This window comes from Peromyscus eremicus, chromosome 6 (assembly GCF_949786415.1).
Source record: "Peromyscus eremicus chromosome 6, PerEre_H2_v1, whole genome shotgun sequence".
NCBI lineage: Eukaryota > Metazoa > Chordata > Mammalia > Rodentia > Cricetidae > Peromyscus > Peromyscus eremicus.
In genome coordinates, this window is record NC_081421.1 from 72,588,144 (window position 1) to 72,606,055 (window position 17,912).

Consider the following 17,912-nt stretch of genomic DNA (forward strand, 5'->3'; position numbering starts at 1 on the left):
TTGGGCACATTAAAAAATGATATATAACAACAACTTTTTTGAAAACATCTGTAAAACCATTGCAATCTAGGGCTGATGATCTGGCTCAGTGGTAGAGTACTTGCTTGCCTGCCTAGCATAAGCACCATTTTGGGTTTGATCCCCAGTACCATAAAAAGGTAAAAAGAAAAAGGAAAAAACTTAAACAAATCAGTGTAATCTAATCTTCACATATTAAGTCTAAGGGCTTTCATATTAGTTAGTGGTTCTCAACTTTCCTAATGCTGTGACCCTTTAATACAGTTCTACATGTTGTAATGATCCCAACCATAAAATTATTTTTGTTGCTACTCCATAACTGTAATTTTGCTGCTGTTATGAATAGTAATGTAAATATCTGTGTTTTCCAGTGCTCTTACGTGACCCCTGTGAAAGGGTCATTCCATGCCCCCAAAAGGGTTATAAGTAGTCAACTCTCGATACTGGCAAAAGAGTAAATGTTCTCAGACAAGTAGTTGAAGAAGGGATTCAGGCAGACATTGATGGGGATGTCTGAAAAATGGTTTTAATTCATGGGCTAAGCCTTTCCTTGGCCATCAGAGGTAACAATAAAATTGTATCTTCCTAGGGTGAATACATAAGGCCACTTGAGAACTTTCTTATGAAGAAAAATTAACTTTAAGCATTTGAATTATTCTGTATACTTTAAAACATTTTATTATTTGTCTGTTGTCTGTCTTTACTATTCCTTTTTGGTGTTGTTTTTAAAAGCTTGATTGATTGATTGATTGATTTTATGTGTATATGTGTTTGTCTGTGTGAGTTTATATGCACCAGAGCATTCAGGAGCCTGCAGAATCCAGAAGAATGCATCAGATCCCATGGAACTGGATTTGTAGTCAAATGTGAGCAGCTGTGTGGGTGCTGGGAATTGAACCCACATCCTTCACAAGAGCAGGAAACTCCTTAACCTGCTGGGGGATGTCTTTCTATATGCTATGAATATATGTTGTTCCCATTGGTTAATAAATAGGCTGCTTTGGCCTGTGGCAAGGCAGCTTAGAGGCAAGCAGGAAATCCAAGGAGAGAGACAGGAAAGAGAAAGATGGAATAGGAGAGACAGCAGACTGCCATCCTAGAACATGTAATGGGATGCAGGTAAAGCCACAGAACATAAGGTGATATATAGATTAATAGTTATGGGTTGAGTTAAACTATAAGAGCTAGCTAGCAAGAGGCCTGCCATAGGCCATACAGTTAATAATTAATATTAAGCCTCTAAATGATTGTTTTATAAGTGGCTGAGAGACCGGGGGCCAGGTGGTACTGGAGGAACACAGGACCACTGGGCCAGGCAAGACCTGAGAAAACCTTCTGGCTACATTAACCACTGGGCCATCACTGCACCACTTTGGATATACTAATAAATCATGTAGTAGTGATTAGGATGTGCATGGCATGATTGATTTAGCAAGCAGTGATTTTAGATATTAAAAATCTTTATGTATATCATGTTTAGCTAATATATTAATTTAGCTTTATAACCACCTTTCTAATAAAAGCCAAAAGGACTTCCTTTTTTTTTCTTTCTGTACTTCATATAGTCTTTGCATTTAATGTAGTTTAGCCCCCACAGTAATCTTTCCTGGAAGCTAAACTCCCATAACTTTATTTTATTCTTTATGTTATTTATGTGTGTGGACATATGCATGCCACTTCATGTGGGTGGAGGCCAGAGGACAACTTAATGAGTCTATTTTCTCCCTCCATTAGTCGATTTTTAGGAATTGAATTCAGGTCATGCATCTTGATAGTAAGTGCCTTTATCTGCTGGATCATCTTGCTGGCCCTCCCATTTTATTATTTTTGTCTGATGGGAAGGAGATCTCACTGAGGTGCCGCATGACAGGAAGAGAAAAAGACCCGAAGAAAATAGCCCAAAGAGATGTTTAAATTCTCAAAGAAATAGCTACAAGATAACATTTTATAAATGTGTAAACCTGCTTTTTAAACCGTGTCTTTAACAAAATACTCTAGACTCATTTATAAAGGACAAACGTTTTCTCCATTCTAGAGACAGGTAGTCCAAGATCCTCTCTGGTAGCTAGAGAGGGCTGCTCTCTGCTTCCAAATAGCACTCCGTTATCCCCGCTCCAGAGGGGGTGAGCACATCATCCTCACATGACAGAAGGGATGGAAGGACAAACGAGACTGAGCTTCCTCTGAAGTCTCTTTTACAGGGACATTAATGCTACTCACATTACCAAAGACCCTCTTCTTGTATGTGTGTGGAAGAAACAAATTTAATTGCTATTAAGGGTAGGGGGAAACAAAACAAAACAAAAACCTCTGTGCGAACTTGAAATTAGTTTCCAGTCATCTTAGTAGTAGAGGATGTGTTCTACAAAGTAAAGATGTAGAATTCTGGAAGCAGTTTCATAGAACAGTCCCTGATAGATAGCAAAGGCCAACACCTAGTAAGGTCCAAAGCCTTCTCTGTGTGGAATTTGGGAAGAGGCTTACAGAAGTGCTATAGTGTGCATAAACGAACTCAACAGTCTTCATCATACAGTAAAAGACTCTCCCCATGAGTACTTCTGCTCTCCAGCAAGAGGGGCATGAAGTGCATAAACACACAGAGCGTTCTTGCCAGATATCTGACCCCTTGAGGTAATAACTCATGTACTTCTAAATGACTATGCTTCGTTGGACCTAGCACTTTTGGCAGCTATGAGGAGGTGGACGTGGAAAGCACCACATTAAGCACCAATAGCTAGAGAGTGGCCACCCCTGCGTGTCTCTTCTTCTTTCATTTTTCATTATTCTGCTGTTAAAAAAAAAATGATTTTAGAAAATTGTCCTCAATGCACTCTGGCTCTCAGGATTTAAAACTTAAATCTTCTGGGGTAGAGACCACACTGTAACATTTCGAACCCTGATAACAAACAAGGTGGTCACAGGTTACTGGCTTGAGGACTTCCCAGCTTTCCTGATCAGGTTATCATAGGCATTCTTACTTGAGTTTGTTTCAAAGCTAAAATCATAAATTCTGGTTCTAGAATGGTGTGAACAGTCCAGTGAGTGCCATATGATTTTTTTTTCCCCATCAGCAGAATATCCACAAGGACGTAACAGTATAGCATCAATGATGGAACCTGGCTTCTGATCATGAATTCCACTCTCTCAAGTGGCATCCTTTGCCATAACATCATTTTTCGTGTAGATCTGGTCCATAACTGCTAGGTCAGGCTCACTCATTGGAATTTCCAGGGCTGACTGATTATCCACCTCTGAGAAATCCCAAGTATACAAGTGCTCACAGTCAAAATTTGTATGTCCATATCGTATGCTGTTTCATTTGGGGAAGCTACATTAAGTAGCTCTGCTTCTTCCTGGGAATTCCCACATGGGTACCATTGGTGAGAAAGCATCATGAAATACTTAAAAGAATTTGCAGGAAAAAGGATAGAGATGGAAAATACTAGATTAAGCAAGGTAGCCCAGACTCAGACAGAAATTACATAGTCTCTTTCATATGTGGATCCTGCTATGGAGGGGTGTGTGTGTGTGTGTGTGTGTGTGTGTGTGTGTGTGTGTGTGGTCAGGATAGGTATAGGTGATCAGGTGGAGAAAGGAAACTACAAGAGAAGAAAGCGTTGAGGAAGGATGTGAGAAGGGCGAGAGGACACGTGACATGAAAGGGGAAGGAGGCTGGTGGCAGGGTGGAAGGGCACAAGGGGAATTGGTGACTTGGGGAATGAAGGAGAGAGCAGAACTAATGAAAACAAGTTTTGTTTGGCCATGCAGTAATGAAGCCCAATACTGTATGTGTTGTTTACGAATTAAAAAAAAAAAAAAGCAGCAGCTTTGCCTTGAGTTAAACCCACTGTAATCCCTAGAAGGCTTCAACAGGGTGACCAGTGCTTACTCAGCAAGAGGAAGAGACCAAGTGTCTTCAGAATGAGCCATCGCTTGGCCATGGGTAGAGTGCTCTGGTCCCTGCTGAGATGTGCCCTTGACTTTGTTTTGAACATTACTGAAGGATGCTTTCCTCCTCTGAGAAGCAGAATGGGACAGAAGGTGGTGAGAGTGGAGGTATTCAAAGGCCGGCCAATCTTGAGTCAGGAAAGCCCAAGTTGAATGCAGTGCAGTTTGAGAAGGAGCACAGAACCCAAGCCCAGGGGTGAGAGCGGACGACCCTCTCACTTGGCTCTCTGCAGGTTCTTTAGCCCTTCTCTGGGAAGTGATTCTGTCCCAAGATGATGGTGACACAGTGCACGCGCACACACACACACACACACACACACACACACACACACAGAGAGAGAGAGAGAGAGAGAGAGAGAGAGAGAGAGAGAGAGAGAGAGAGAGAGAGAGAGAAATCAGAGGTTTGAATAAGCCTGTAGAAAACTACTTGATGATCTAAGTTTATCCCTTTCCCAGATTAGTCACGTATGTAAGTGCTTACCATAGATGAACTTACTGGCTAATGGGTTAGTCACTCCTTTTTCTTTCTTGTTTTCCTTAAGTGTTAGTTGTTGCCTGTGTATTGTTTCTTGAGGAGGGGGGTGGCAGGGGCAGAAGACCTGCTCTATTTTGTGCTAATTGGGCATTTACTGTGTCGATTCCCAGCTCTATGCATCTGGCTCTGTTTCTAGGCAGAAGTGAACCCAATTTCCTTGGTGCTGAGTGAGCATTCTTCAACAGACCAAGGTTCTAATACTTTGTAGAAATAGAAGTTGACTGTAGCCAAACAGTGCTGGGCCACGGTCAAAGCTTTCCAGGAAGCAATGGTCTCTTCCAGAGAGTCACCTGATGTCTTCCTATGCAGGGTCTCCTCTGTTTCAACGCTGAAGTCTTTAACTGGCAGTAGAGAGATGTTCAGGAAGGGCTGAATATGTATTTCAAGAGTCTAGAGCTACAATAGCAGCACATTACAAATTACAAAATGAGAAACTAGCAGAGTGCTAAGGGGGAGGGCTTTAAACAGATTTTTTAACTTGTATACAGTCAGAAGAGTAAACAGACTTATAGAAAAATATTTCCATCCACATTAGCTGCTAATGTTAATAATTACGTTATTGCAGTCTGTGAAAAATGTCATTCTTGGACCAGCGAAATGGCTCCATGGGTAAAGGCACATGTTACTGTAGCTGGAAGTTTTCCTGTGTCCCACAGCTACTCAGTCCCAAGTAAACACACAGAAGCTTATATCAATTACAAATTGTTTGGTCTATGACTGAAGCTTATTGCTAGCTAGCTATTACATCGTAAATTAACCCATTTCTATTAATCTATGTATTGCCACATGTCTTATGTGTATTTACCTATATCCTATTATATCTTGCTCTTCCGGGCTTCTCCTGACTCTGCTTTCCTTCTCCTTCTCTCTCTGCTTCAATTCCCTGCCTGGTTCTTATCCTGCCCTACCATAGGCCAAAACAGCTTCTTTATTAACCAATGGTAGCAACACATATTCGCAGCGTACAGAAAGACCATCACACAGCATGCCATGAAACCTAAAGACCTGAATTCATTTCCCAAAATCCATATGGTAGAAGAGAACCAACTCTTGCAAGTGTCCTCTGATGTACTACCATGAAACTGTACACTGTGATACAAGTGTGCCCCCACATATGCACACTCATGGGTGCATGCACACACACACACACACACACACACACACACACACACACGTATTATGAGAAATCCACATGAGTCTGTTTAAGGGAGTAACAAGGATTTATTAAAGTAATAAAGTGGAAGATACACTCATGAATACAGAACCAAGTGTACAGCTGCCATCAACTCTGCCCCTGAGAGAATGGATCCAGCCATCTGAATCTACCCCAAGAAGAAGGGGCGCAACCCCCACTCATTTTAAATGATCACATACATAGATCAGAAGCCATGTCCTAAGGCTTATACCTCAAAGCTAATTGGTGGAACAAATTCCCACTACATTTCCCTTTTTTGTCTAAATAAGAAGGTTCTAAACCTAATACAAAATTATATATACAATAAGAACAATTATCAAGTAATGTCCAAGAGAAAGAAAGGGTAATAACATAAAAAAAAATGGAACTACAACCAACAAGAACAACATCAAGCAAGAAACACATACTAGATGTTCAGAATATAGGTAAATGGCAAAGTGCAGAGATTACTCCAATAGCTGTCCCATTCTGAGGAATCTAAATTTAGTACCTGATATGTTCTTAGCTAAGATATGAGAGGATTGTAACTGTAACCATCTAGTCTTCAACCCCATCAAAGACCTGAGAAGGAAAATAATATTACCAGGGTAAGCAGGAAGTGCAAGCAAGTGACTTCCAAAAAATACAAGAAATGACAAAAACAGCTGGCTGCCTGGACAGTCACCCAAGGTTTCTCTGCAATGTTGGAGCATTCACTTTTGGCTATAGGCCTAGAATATCTGATAGACCATTTTCAGAAGCAGGAAAGTTTTGAAAGACTGTCTTACCCTGTCTTGGCAAAGTTCAGCAGTCATTTTTCCTTGTGTCCTGCTCATCCAGATTGGACAGTGTGCCTACTGTCAGCAGCCAAGGCAAAAGCAGTTCTATGCCCAACAGGCCATATTGCCAAGAAGAAGACAAATTCCATATGGAGTGTCTTCGATGCCCAACATCTTCTCGGGAGTACATTGGTACTATCAGGAGCAGTCGTGTCTAAGTTATTAAAATATTTAAATGCCATATTTTCCAGGTCTACGAAGTGTTTGAAGATTGCCTATCCATCTGACATGTATTTCTGTATATCTAAGAAACGTAACTAACATAACTATGACAAGCATGGGTGACTATTAACCTATAATTATTATCAACCTAAATAACCTAAAGACTAAAGCTTTGCATTATAAAAATAAACAATCCATAAACAGATGCACAGTATAAAGACAATATACAAATTTGTGACAATATACAAAACATCTCAGAGGTAGAAATGTATAATGCAATATGATAACAATATCCTTAATATGTATCAGTATACAAAATATCCTAAACAGAGGTAGAACAGACATACAGCATGACAAATATAATTTTACATTTTTATCAGTATACAAAAATATTTTAAACAGGAGTAGGAACATATATACAATATGACAAATATACTTTTGAATTTGTATCAATATAAAAATTAAACAGGAATAGAAATATAATTTTACATGTGTATCAATATACAAGAATCCATACCAATGCAAATTATCTAAAGCCGATAGTTTGCTAAATTAGTTTACAAGTACATACAATAATCTACATTATCCTATCCTATCTATTCTTCTTTTTTCTTTTCCAAAGAGATTCCTGAGTCTAAACTTTATTGATCCACCCCTAAACCTATACACTTACAACCAACCCCTAACAGATGACAATTATCTATAACCCTGAGCAAACAAAACCTGTTGGGAGAGGAGGCCTCGTTTTCTTAGATTGCTTCCTGCTGTCTAGGGGGCAATGGTATCTCTGTGGGATCCTGTAAGAAAACTAAAACAACGGTTAAATCTCATTAAGACTAGCTGTAACATTTGTAGCCAGTTTTAGAGTAATGGACAAGGCTTATCTGAAGTTGTGGCTAGAGATGTAAGATGATAGACCATCTCAGCCAGCCACCTTGTAATTGTCTTGAGCAGTTTTCAGTCCAAAGCTGATCTTTGCGTGGTATTATCATCTCAATGGCATCATTATGAACCAGGTAGAATTGTTGTTGTGAGGCCTCATCTTCCTTCTGGAGACTTCAGAAATAGCTGTTAGGAAATTTATTGTTCACTGTGGAAAACTTAAACATTATTAATATCAAAATGGAAAGTTTAAATTTTAGGATAGCAATGTATCTAAAGAAAGGTTCCAAAAAGTCAAGAATAAATATGGAGAGAAATAGAATTTTGAAAACAATAGTCTCTAGATTTTTGGTTACCTTCTGTCCCACACCAGGTGGCCCTTCTGATATGAGACAGAAACTCTTAATATTTTCTTTTAACAACATGCTTGGATTTCAAGAAGGAGAGAGTCACACACCAACTCCAAAGCCAGCTTTGATTTACAACTGAATCAGGACTACAACTTCTCTGAAAAGTAAAGAGATATAGATGTTTAGGTTGTAAGATTTTATCTTGTAGAGAATATTGGTACCATTAGGTCTGGTTTTTCTTTGCTTGTAAAATTTTTCTGGATAGCCTTCCCTTCTACTTTACACATCCAAATTTCCAAAGTCTTGACTTTCTGAAGATGGGTATTTCTATTTTCCTGTAAAGACAAAAACAAAACCCTGCTCCAACCCTTGTTTGATGAGTTTTCCTTACAAGTTGTAGAATTGTCACATTAGTACACAGGCTGATTTAACTCAGTATTTTTTTTTCTTTTGTCCAGTGTCTCTCTGAAACTGTTGTTCCTTTCTAATTAGCATTAAGAAAATTCAAGGTTAATAAGACATTATACAATCTATCTTTGGGGGTTTTAGTTCCCCCTTTCTGTTTATTAAGCATTTCTTTTAAGGTGCGATTAGATCTTTCAATAACCACTTGTCTTGTACGATTGTGTGGTATACCTGTAATATGCTTTATATTATAATATAATATATTATATGTAATAATGCAAAAAAATGTTTCATTTTAGTGGAGACATATGCTGGAGTATATGCTGGAATAGGCAGGCCAGAGAGGAGAAACTTCTGCCTACACACATGCACACACACACACACACACACACACACACACACACACACTAAAAGAATAAATAATATTTTTAATGCCATTCTTTTTTAAATGTTTTTTAGAATATAGTCTTACTATGCTGTTCTGATAACCAGTTAGACATGGAGTTGTTCAGTGAGTTTCTGTGTTTGCCTCTTTTGACCATAGTTAAAAGAAGTCTGATGATTGAGCATTTGATGCTCTAGATAGACATGGCAGGATTTTGTAGGGACTGCTGAGTCTTTATTTCCCACCACTATTTTCAAGTTAATGTGTTTCACAGTGCTGGTGCCGTGACTCATTAGGCGAAGGTGCTAGCTGCCAAACCTGATGACTTGAATTTGATCCCCAGGACCCAAAGGGACATGTTGGAAGGAGAGAACTGACTCCAAAAAGGTGTCCTCTGACCTCCACATGCACATGTCCCCCAATAAATAAATAAAGATAGAAACAAAAAACAGAAGAAGAAACCATTTCATGGCTAGTAGGTAGCCTGAACCCTTTTGATGTAACTTGCTCACTTGGGGTTCACAGCAGAACTTCTCTTAAGTGGTCTCAAGAATGGTCTTTTGCAATAATTAACAGTTCGGGATTTGTCAGTTGCTTCTGAGTGCAGTCATTCACATTAATAAAATGGTAGGTTTGGAATACGCTCAGGACCTTATACAAGAAGAGTTTCAGCTCTGAAATTGGTGAACCTGTACCACCTTTGGTTGGATTCCCCCACCCTCTTGTCTGGACTACGTCATTGTCCATTGCTGGTGTTGGTTCTAAAGTGAGCCAGTTAATTGCTTGGAGGTGGCTTCTGTTAAGAAGATATGCCTGAAATAAAAATGAGGAGGTATCATAGAACAGTCCCTTCACTCTGTCCACTGCAGTGGAATCCACCCCGAGTGAGTGCATGCCTGTGGGCTAGTCCTGAAGCTGTTTTCTTTGTGGCTTGCCTGCTGTCCACTGGGGAGCCCATGCTCCTTCCATTTTCATTCTTCTCTGACTACAGTGCTTTTGAACACAGAACCCCCATCCTCCCACCACCCAAACTCCGCATTCCAACTCCGTGATCTCATGGTACCAGGCGTATCTCCCCTGCCATGCCGTCAGACCGCCTGCTGGCTCTTGCTGAGGAACAGACTGCAACATAAACTCAGCACAGAAGAGCAGGACGCTCTCTGTATATTTTTAAGACCAGGGATCCAGATCCATTTAGAGGCTGTATTTGTTTAATAGCTCCTTGAAAACTGAACAAAACATTTCTTGTTGCTCTTACTTTTTGGTAACATCATTCCCTCAGCGCTGATGTACAGAATCTCGGAAACCAGAGAATGGAAAAGATGCATTAGCTCATGGCTAATCCGTTCCCACTGCTCATGGTGCCGTTTTCCCACAGTCGATCCTCTTGTGCTTTTCTCTTCTAGTCTTCTCAAGAATTTATTTTCTCCAGTTCTCCTGGGGCACAGTTTCTGAGTTTGACCATAAAGGAATTTATATGGAATTATTCATATTCTTTTTTTTTTTTTTTAGCTTAATATTCCTGGTCTCCATAAACCTTTTATTACCATAAACAGCCGCTCTTCTTCCTGGTCAAGTAATTCTGGATGGTATTTTCGCTTCCATTTACTAAGTTCAGAGTTTGTTTTTCTGCTTTACTTTCCCTCTTCATCAATCAGCCCTGATGCCCATTAATCATTTCTCAGTGCACTGAAAACCCTTTGCTCATTCCCATATCGGAGCTACTTACGGTCGGTCCCTGGATGCTGGAGGAAGCCTCTCTGATATGTGTTCATTTTCTCTCCCTCCCTCCCTCCCTCCCTCTTTTCATTCTTCCCTTCTTCCCTCTCTTCTTTTTAAAACCCTCTTCACTTCCCTCAATTCTCAACTGGAAAATATTTTTAAAGTACTGTTTATTAATTATGATTTGAAGATTTCATTGAAGGGGGTAAATGTGTGGGAAGGGGGGATGAGATTGTGAGTGGTTTGATTATATTTGTTCATAGTTCCTTGAATGGCATTTTTTATATCCTCAGAGCTACGAATCTTTTGGATCCCCTCCTGACTGCTTGGATCAGATTCAATGCTGGACCATAGAGATATGATGTAACATTCTATTTTGGCACTGTCATATTATTAGCTGAAAAAAAGACACAAATTATATTTGTAAAATTTGGAGTTCTTAGAGAAAGAGAAAAGAAAAACTTAAGTAGCCTTGACACTTATTTAAAGTGGATTAGCTCTCAGGAGCTATTGTTAGGTAAAAAGATCCAGCTATAGTATGCTGTATGGTTTCCCATTTTGGAGAGTGTAGTGTCATAAAGATGTCCAGTCTGCCTCAAATGGTCTCATTTCAGGTTCTAACCAGATTCTTCACACTCTTGTGTGACAGAAATGATATTCCAGAGCAAGGACAAGAAACAGCCTTTTTCCACACATAGTGCTGGAATAATTAGCTATTCATAAAAAGAAAGTTGAATGCCTATTTCACACTTTATTCAAAACAAACAAACAAAAACACTCCAAATGGATGCAGACCTAAATGTGAAAGATAAATAAAGCATTAAAGTGCACACATGCAATTGATATGAATATGCATGTATATGTGTATGTGAATATGTCTTCAGGACCTTATAGTATTAAAAGGTTCCTTCTATGACACAAAAGTCTGTAGTCAAGTGCATTATATTTATTGAACTTGGAAAGAACTTCCCTTCATCAAAAGATAATGGGAAGAAGTAAGCACAGTCTTAGAATATATTTCCTCAACCTGTAATTAACTACAGTAACAACATATATAAATTCTTAAATAATGAAAGACAACTTACCTAAATAAAGCACAGAATAACTTGAACAGGGTGTTCACAATAGAAGTAAAACTAGACAATAATCATAACAGACTTTCAACTTCTTTAATAATCAAGGAGATGAAGTTAAACTGTTGTGAGATTCTACCTGGTGTCTGTTCTATTAGCTAAGAAGACTAGGATAGGCAGGACTAAGTGCTGATGGGAATCTGGAACCACAGGAACTGGTGGGAGAGAGTGCAATTTGTTACATATTTGGGAAGAGTTCACCAGGTTGTAGTGTGGTTGAAGATGCATGTATGTACCTTATGATTTTACAGTTCCCCCCTACATATAGAGAAACTTGGCAAGTGGCACACATAGATATATGCATCACAGTGGTCTTTATTCCTCTGTAACCATCTTGCAAATTTTCAGACCTACAGAAAAATGACCAAGTTATTTTACCAAAAGCAATAAATTCTTAATCAACGATGCTGAGCAGAACATGGGTAGCTAGCTGTATTGGTTACTTTTCTGTTGCTATGATAACACAGCATGATCAAGGCAACTTAAAGAAGAGAGAGTCTTTTTATGGTTTACTGTTTCAGAGGGTTAAGAGTCCATCATGGCAGGAGGGCATAGCAGCAAGCAGCAGCAGCAGGAGCAGGAAGCTGAGAGATCGCATCTCCACCACATGCACAAAGCAGAGAGAACAAACTATAAGTGGAAGGAGGCTATGTGATCTCAAAGCCCACCCCTAGTGACATACTTCCTCCATCATGGCTGCACCTCAGATGCCTCCCCCAAACAGTGCCTCCAACTGGGAACCCGGTGTTCAAATACTACACCAGCATATGTGGGATTTTTTTCATTCAACCACCGCAAGAGTATGTTGGCTTTGAAGTCCCACACCTGCCATTTCCTTGCTGTGTGGGCATAGGCAATCTATTGATATCTGTGATAATTGTTTCTCAATTGCAAATTGGAAGGAGAAAGAACCCTACTATGTTAGGTACTCAATTAAGCGTGTTCCTGTACATAAAGAACTGAGCATAAATGTTAGCAGCATATCTGTCCAGTAAGTAAGTTATGAGGACTGTTAAGATTTTGCGATGCTGACTAAAACAACAACAAGTTTGATCTTTAGAACCTTTAGTCAGTATATTTGCTGATACATACTCAAAACTGTTAAGTCATCACTATATAATACTAAGTCAATCAGGAAAAATCGTTTTACTCTAATTTATTTTCCTTCTCATTTTTTATAACAATACTAGAAAATGTAACTCAAAGGGAAGGCATGACTAAGACAAAAAAAATTTGTATAATTTATAAAATTATGAAGAATTTTAAAATTCTCTTAATAAATTAAAACCTAAATATGATTATCAATAATAATAAATAAACATGAAAATAGCTTTATCTTTAAAAATATTACAATGAAGTACATATTCTCTAGTTCTAGCCCAGGATCATATCCATTAAATTATAATATCAACAATAAGAAATGACTAACAGTGAATTTTTGCCTAATGTTGTTGCCTTCATTTTTTTAACTACAAAAAAACAAAATCACATGCAAAATCCTAAGGCTCCTTTAATCTCTAATGAGATGACATCTACATGCACAAGCATTCATGGTGCCCACTGGGACCAAAGCCAAATTTTTCCTCTTGGGAACACTGTCCATTTACCCTGTTTCTGGTTCATTCTCTTCATGATGATATTGCTGCCTTGTACCTCATCTTTGCATAAATACAGCCACTATCGTCAACTAGGCTTGCTGTCTTTTGGCCAAGGAGACTTCTTCCTAAGCATCTTTGTGTGATTTGGAAGTAAGAAAAAGCATTTTTAACATCCGTTTGTCTCTATAGCAACCACCATAGTGAGTTACATAGAGTGCACGCAAAACAATGCATGGCAATGGCCATCAGGCTGCGGCTCGTAGGAATAGGACTGTGTGGTAATAGGTACATGGAATTCATGGATGCTGCCTCCAAAGCAACTATATATTTTTTTTTATCTTTTTCTTGCTGCAGAAGGACAGTGTGGAACGAGTGTTTTCTGGCATCCAGCCTACAGGAATCCCCCACCTGGGAAATTACCTTGGAGCCATTGAGAGCTGGGTGAAGTTACAGGAGAAATATGACACAGTGTTATACAGCATCGTTGACCTCCACTCCATCACCGTCCCACAAGACCCCACCATCCTTCAGCAGAGCATCCTGGACATGACTGCTGTTCTTCTTGCCTGCGGCATAAACCCAGAGAAGAGTATCCTTTTCCAGCAGTCTCAGGTCAGCTTCTCAGACCAGAACTCAGAAGACTTGGGTTTTTACATCGTTTGGAACTCCTGTTCACAATCTTGTTTTAATTATTCAAGGATGACATCATCTAATATGATGTTTCCAGTTTAATATTTACATTCATTCATATCATTAAGTATCCTTCTATTTCAGTACTATCTTTGAACTTTCTCCTACTTTATTTTATAGTCTTTCATCTACCCCAAAGTTATGTCCCGTTAGTTCTTTGGACCCTGGGATTGTTTTGCTGTGCTGGATTCATTCAGTCCAATGACCTCCCACTGTTGACTAATCTCCCTGTGATCAGGATTGAATTTTGTGACCAATGATTTTTTTGTAATTCCAATGGTGGTTTATGGGATATTGAATTTGGAAGGCCTATTGGATAATTTTCATTGTTCATTCTTTGTATAATATCTTTTGAAAGGATTTGATGGAACAAGCCAGGAAATTTGAAGACAAAGTCCCAATGTCTTGTGTGTAAGCCAAGAAAGTCTTCAGAAAGCCAAAATAAATAAAGCCAAAATATTTGACTCATACCTTTACTATGGATGAGTCAGTTTATCTTTAGACAGGAAGAGATTCTGCCCAGAGACAGCAATTTAGACACACACTAGCAAAGAAGAAAAGAACTCCTTCTGGGTCACACCCTTACTACATATCTGCTTTAACCTTCAACATAGCCTCAGTCAAGGGGTCCCCTTTCTTGATCATGCACTTCTACTGAGTATAAGTTTTAATATGTTTTTATTAACCCAGAATTTACTGCAATGAATCACACAGAGTAACCAGCTGAAAACATACAATAAGGGCCTAGAGGCTTATCATTCGATGGTAGGATATTTGTGTAGTGTACTCAAAGTCCTGAGTTGTATCCCCAGTATGGCAAAACACACAAGTACACACAGACATACATGAACACACACGCGCGTGTGCGCGTGTACACCCACACCCACACACACACACACACACACACACACACACACATTAAATGAAGAATATCTTTAAAAAATAAAGTCATCAATGTAAGCTTGCCACTCATATGCATATGTAAAATGATGTCATCTTTAAATGGATCATACAAACAACTTACCTAGATTTACAGTTGATCAGGAAACTTTTTCTTGTGACTTTTCAAGTTTAATGTTGGACAAATCTAAAGTATTTATCTATATTGGGCAAATATGGACTTCTTGATAATTTCCATGCATTCATTAACTTCTGCTTTTTAAAAAGCAGCAATAAATCAGCTGTATCTCCCACATACCTGCTTATCAAATACTTACACACATTTATTATGCCATCTTTATCCTATAGTTTTACTTTTTAAAAAGATTTATTTATTTTTATTTTCTGTATATGGGGGTTCTGTCTGCACGTATATGTGTACCATGTGCATGCAGTGGCCATGGAGGCTAGAAGAGGGGACTAGATCCCCTAGAACTGGAGTTACAGATGTTGTGAGCTGCTGTGTGGTTGCTGGAAACTGAAGCTTTGTCCTCTGCAAGAGCAGACAGTGCTCTTAGCCACTGAGTCAGCTCTCCTGCCCTGGTCTTATTTTCTTGAGGCTGCTGGTCCCTAGTCCCTCGCCTTGTCAGCCGTCCTACCTTGGAAGCACTTCACCTTCTTTCTGAAGGACTGTGGTGCTTGTAGTTCAAGATTCCCGCTTATTCCAGCCCTTCCACCTGTCTCTGACACTGCAGAGCTGCTCAGCCTCAAACCACCTTTTGAGTCACCTAATGCAAAGCACATCAGCTTCACTCCCTCTAAACTGGTTGATACAGCTCTCCTTCGATCCTTATTTGATGTTATTTCTAAAAATTGCATTCTCAGACATGAGTTCCTATTTCCATGTTTCTTAGAGGTGAGTATGTCTAATCTCCCCAAAATAACCTCTTGCCAAGATTTGATTGAAGTAATCTTTAAATTAATGGCTATTTTAAAGCCACATTCAACAATTGTGCTTTAGGTTCATTCCTCCAAGGATAATTTCCATATGATAATGTTTTAATATCACATTAGCATGTTATAAATATTTATTTCTTTGTAACAGACTTTTGGCAGTGACTTCTATAGGCATATAAAATGTGCAAACGTCAAGATATTTTCTTTAGCCTATAACACTTAAGAAAGAGTAACTCATAGTGTAAGAGACTTTGTGTAACTGTCTCATAGATGAGGGATAAGAACATCCATCTTCTCTTGGATGGTGCCCCCGGAACTCATTGGTCCCCAGGTGTCTGGTATTCTAGGTCAGGGAGAGGTGAGTGATGCAGAGTGGGGTCTGCCTGCCCCGCAACTTCCATCCTCTAACGCTGTCTTGTTTCTCTGCTGCCATCCTTGACTTCAGCTCTGTTTTGATAGTTTGACTGTCAACTTTGAGGAACACACTCATCTTCTCTACATTCCACAGTTCTTCCCTCAAAACCAATGGGAAAGTCTTCTCAGGTGTCTCTGGAGCCACAGACAGACCTGGTCTTGGCCATTCCCTGCTGTTTTAACTTAGACAATCAAATTGTTCCAACTCTGCAGGTAGACTAGATAGCCCAGGCTTCTTCTCCTTTTTTAATATTCACAAAGAAAACATTGAGACGTTTGTAAGAACAGGGCAATGCACTGTACTCTCACACTGTTAACAGTTTTTCATTTGCCTCACCAGCACTGTTTTTAGTGAAATAACATAGATATTACATACAATAGCATTTCTGTCCTTAAATATTTCAGTGTGCCTTTCTATAAATTAAGAAAATGTTGTATATAAATATCATGTTATCATTATACCTAGAGAAGTTGATGATAAATATACATTGCCATCTAGTCTCAAAATTATTTTTGAGTGATCTACCCAGGTCCACACATTGGGTGTTTTCTTAGTTTGGGTTTGTTTTGGAGTGTGCAAAATCAAATCTCTCCTTCCATTGTGGGTTCTGGGGATGGAACTCAGGCTATAAGGCTTGTGTGCTGAATGCCTTTACTGAGCCATCTCATCTACCCTACAATAGGTCTCTTGAAGTTGTTCTTTATGTCTAACTATAATTTTGCAGCCTGTATTCTTTGACTGACGTCTCCCCATTTCTCCCTCCAGCGTCCCCTGATAACTACCATTCTACTTCCTTCTTCTGAGTTCAGTGTCTTTCCATTCTATATTTGATCCACAGGCATTTATCTTTCTATACCTGGATTATTCTGCTTAGCATATACCCTCCCACTTTATCCATATTGTTGCAAATGACAGGATTCCTTATTTTTAAAGACAGAATAGTATTCAGTAGTAGCTGTTTATTAGTCTGTTGATGGACATCTAAGCAGGTTTGTTCCAGATCTTGACTTGTGGGACTGCAGCTTGTGAAAGATGCTGTAATAAGCATAGGAGGGCAGATACCTCTGACATACTGATTTTGCAGTCTTGGGGTATGGACCCGGTGTAGGATCATGTGGGTGTTTTATTTGATCTCCTTTAGGTACCTCCACACCCTTTTCCAAGATGGCTGTGCTTTCCATGCCCACCAATCCTTGGCAGGAAGTTCCTTTTCTCACATTTTCCCAACATATGTAATCTTTTGACTTTTTAAAAGTAGCAGCTAAAGAGATATGAGGCAATGAGCCTGTGAAGTCTAAAGTAAGTGAGGACAGAAAAGAGTCACCTTGTTAGATCTGCGAGAAGCGTGTGTGGTCATGTTTATAAAGCGATGGGGCAGGACCCTCCCCTGTCCGTGCCTCCTGACCCTCCCTCTGCTCTTTCCCCAGAAGCTTCAGGCCGAGGGCCAGTGGGAAATTCACCTCACAGAGTGTCAGTCCACCCTGTGTGGTATCTGCAGGCATCTTTCTACTAGATGTGAACGGAGCCTTTTGCCTGTCCTGAGGCCAAGCTCTACCCCAATTTAGCTAAGACTTCCAACCTCGAGGCCCCAGAGGACAGCAAGCTAGCCTTGCTGCCACACTACCAGGGTGACATAAACTTAGCACCAGTTTATTTTGTGTTCATGATCTGCTTAACTTTCATCAATGACTTTCAGAAGCACATATCGAAAAAATTTTTTTCATTTTTAATTTTGATAAATTTTGATAAATCAGGTCCTAATATAGGAGACAGGTAATGTACAGATCATTTATCTACATTATTGAATGTTTTTTTTCTCT

General features: G+C 39.3%; 1 protein-coding gene across 2 annotated transcripts in view; it reads left to right on the forward strand.

Moving 5' to 3' along the window:
* The window catches only part of Wars2 (tryptophanyl tRNA synthetase 2, mitochondrial), an 83,492-nt gene that overhangs the window by 39,977 nt on the left and 25,603 nt on the right, over positions 1–17,912 (forward strand). For both annotated transcript variants that reach the window (XM_059265950.1, XM_059265951.1), the window contains exon 2: positions 13,506–13,763. In XM_059265950.1, coding sequence (XP_059121933.1) covers positions 13,506–13,763 — 258 coding nt within the window. The remainder of the gene's footprint in view (positions 1–13,505; positions 13,764–17,912) is intronic.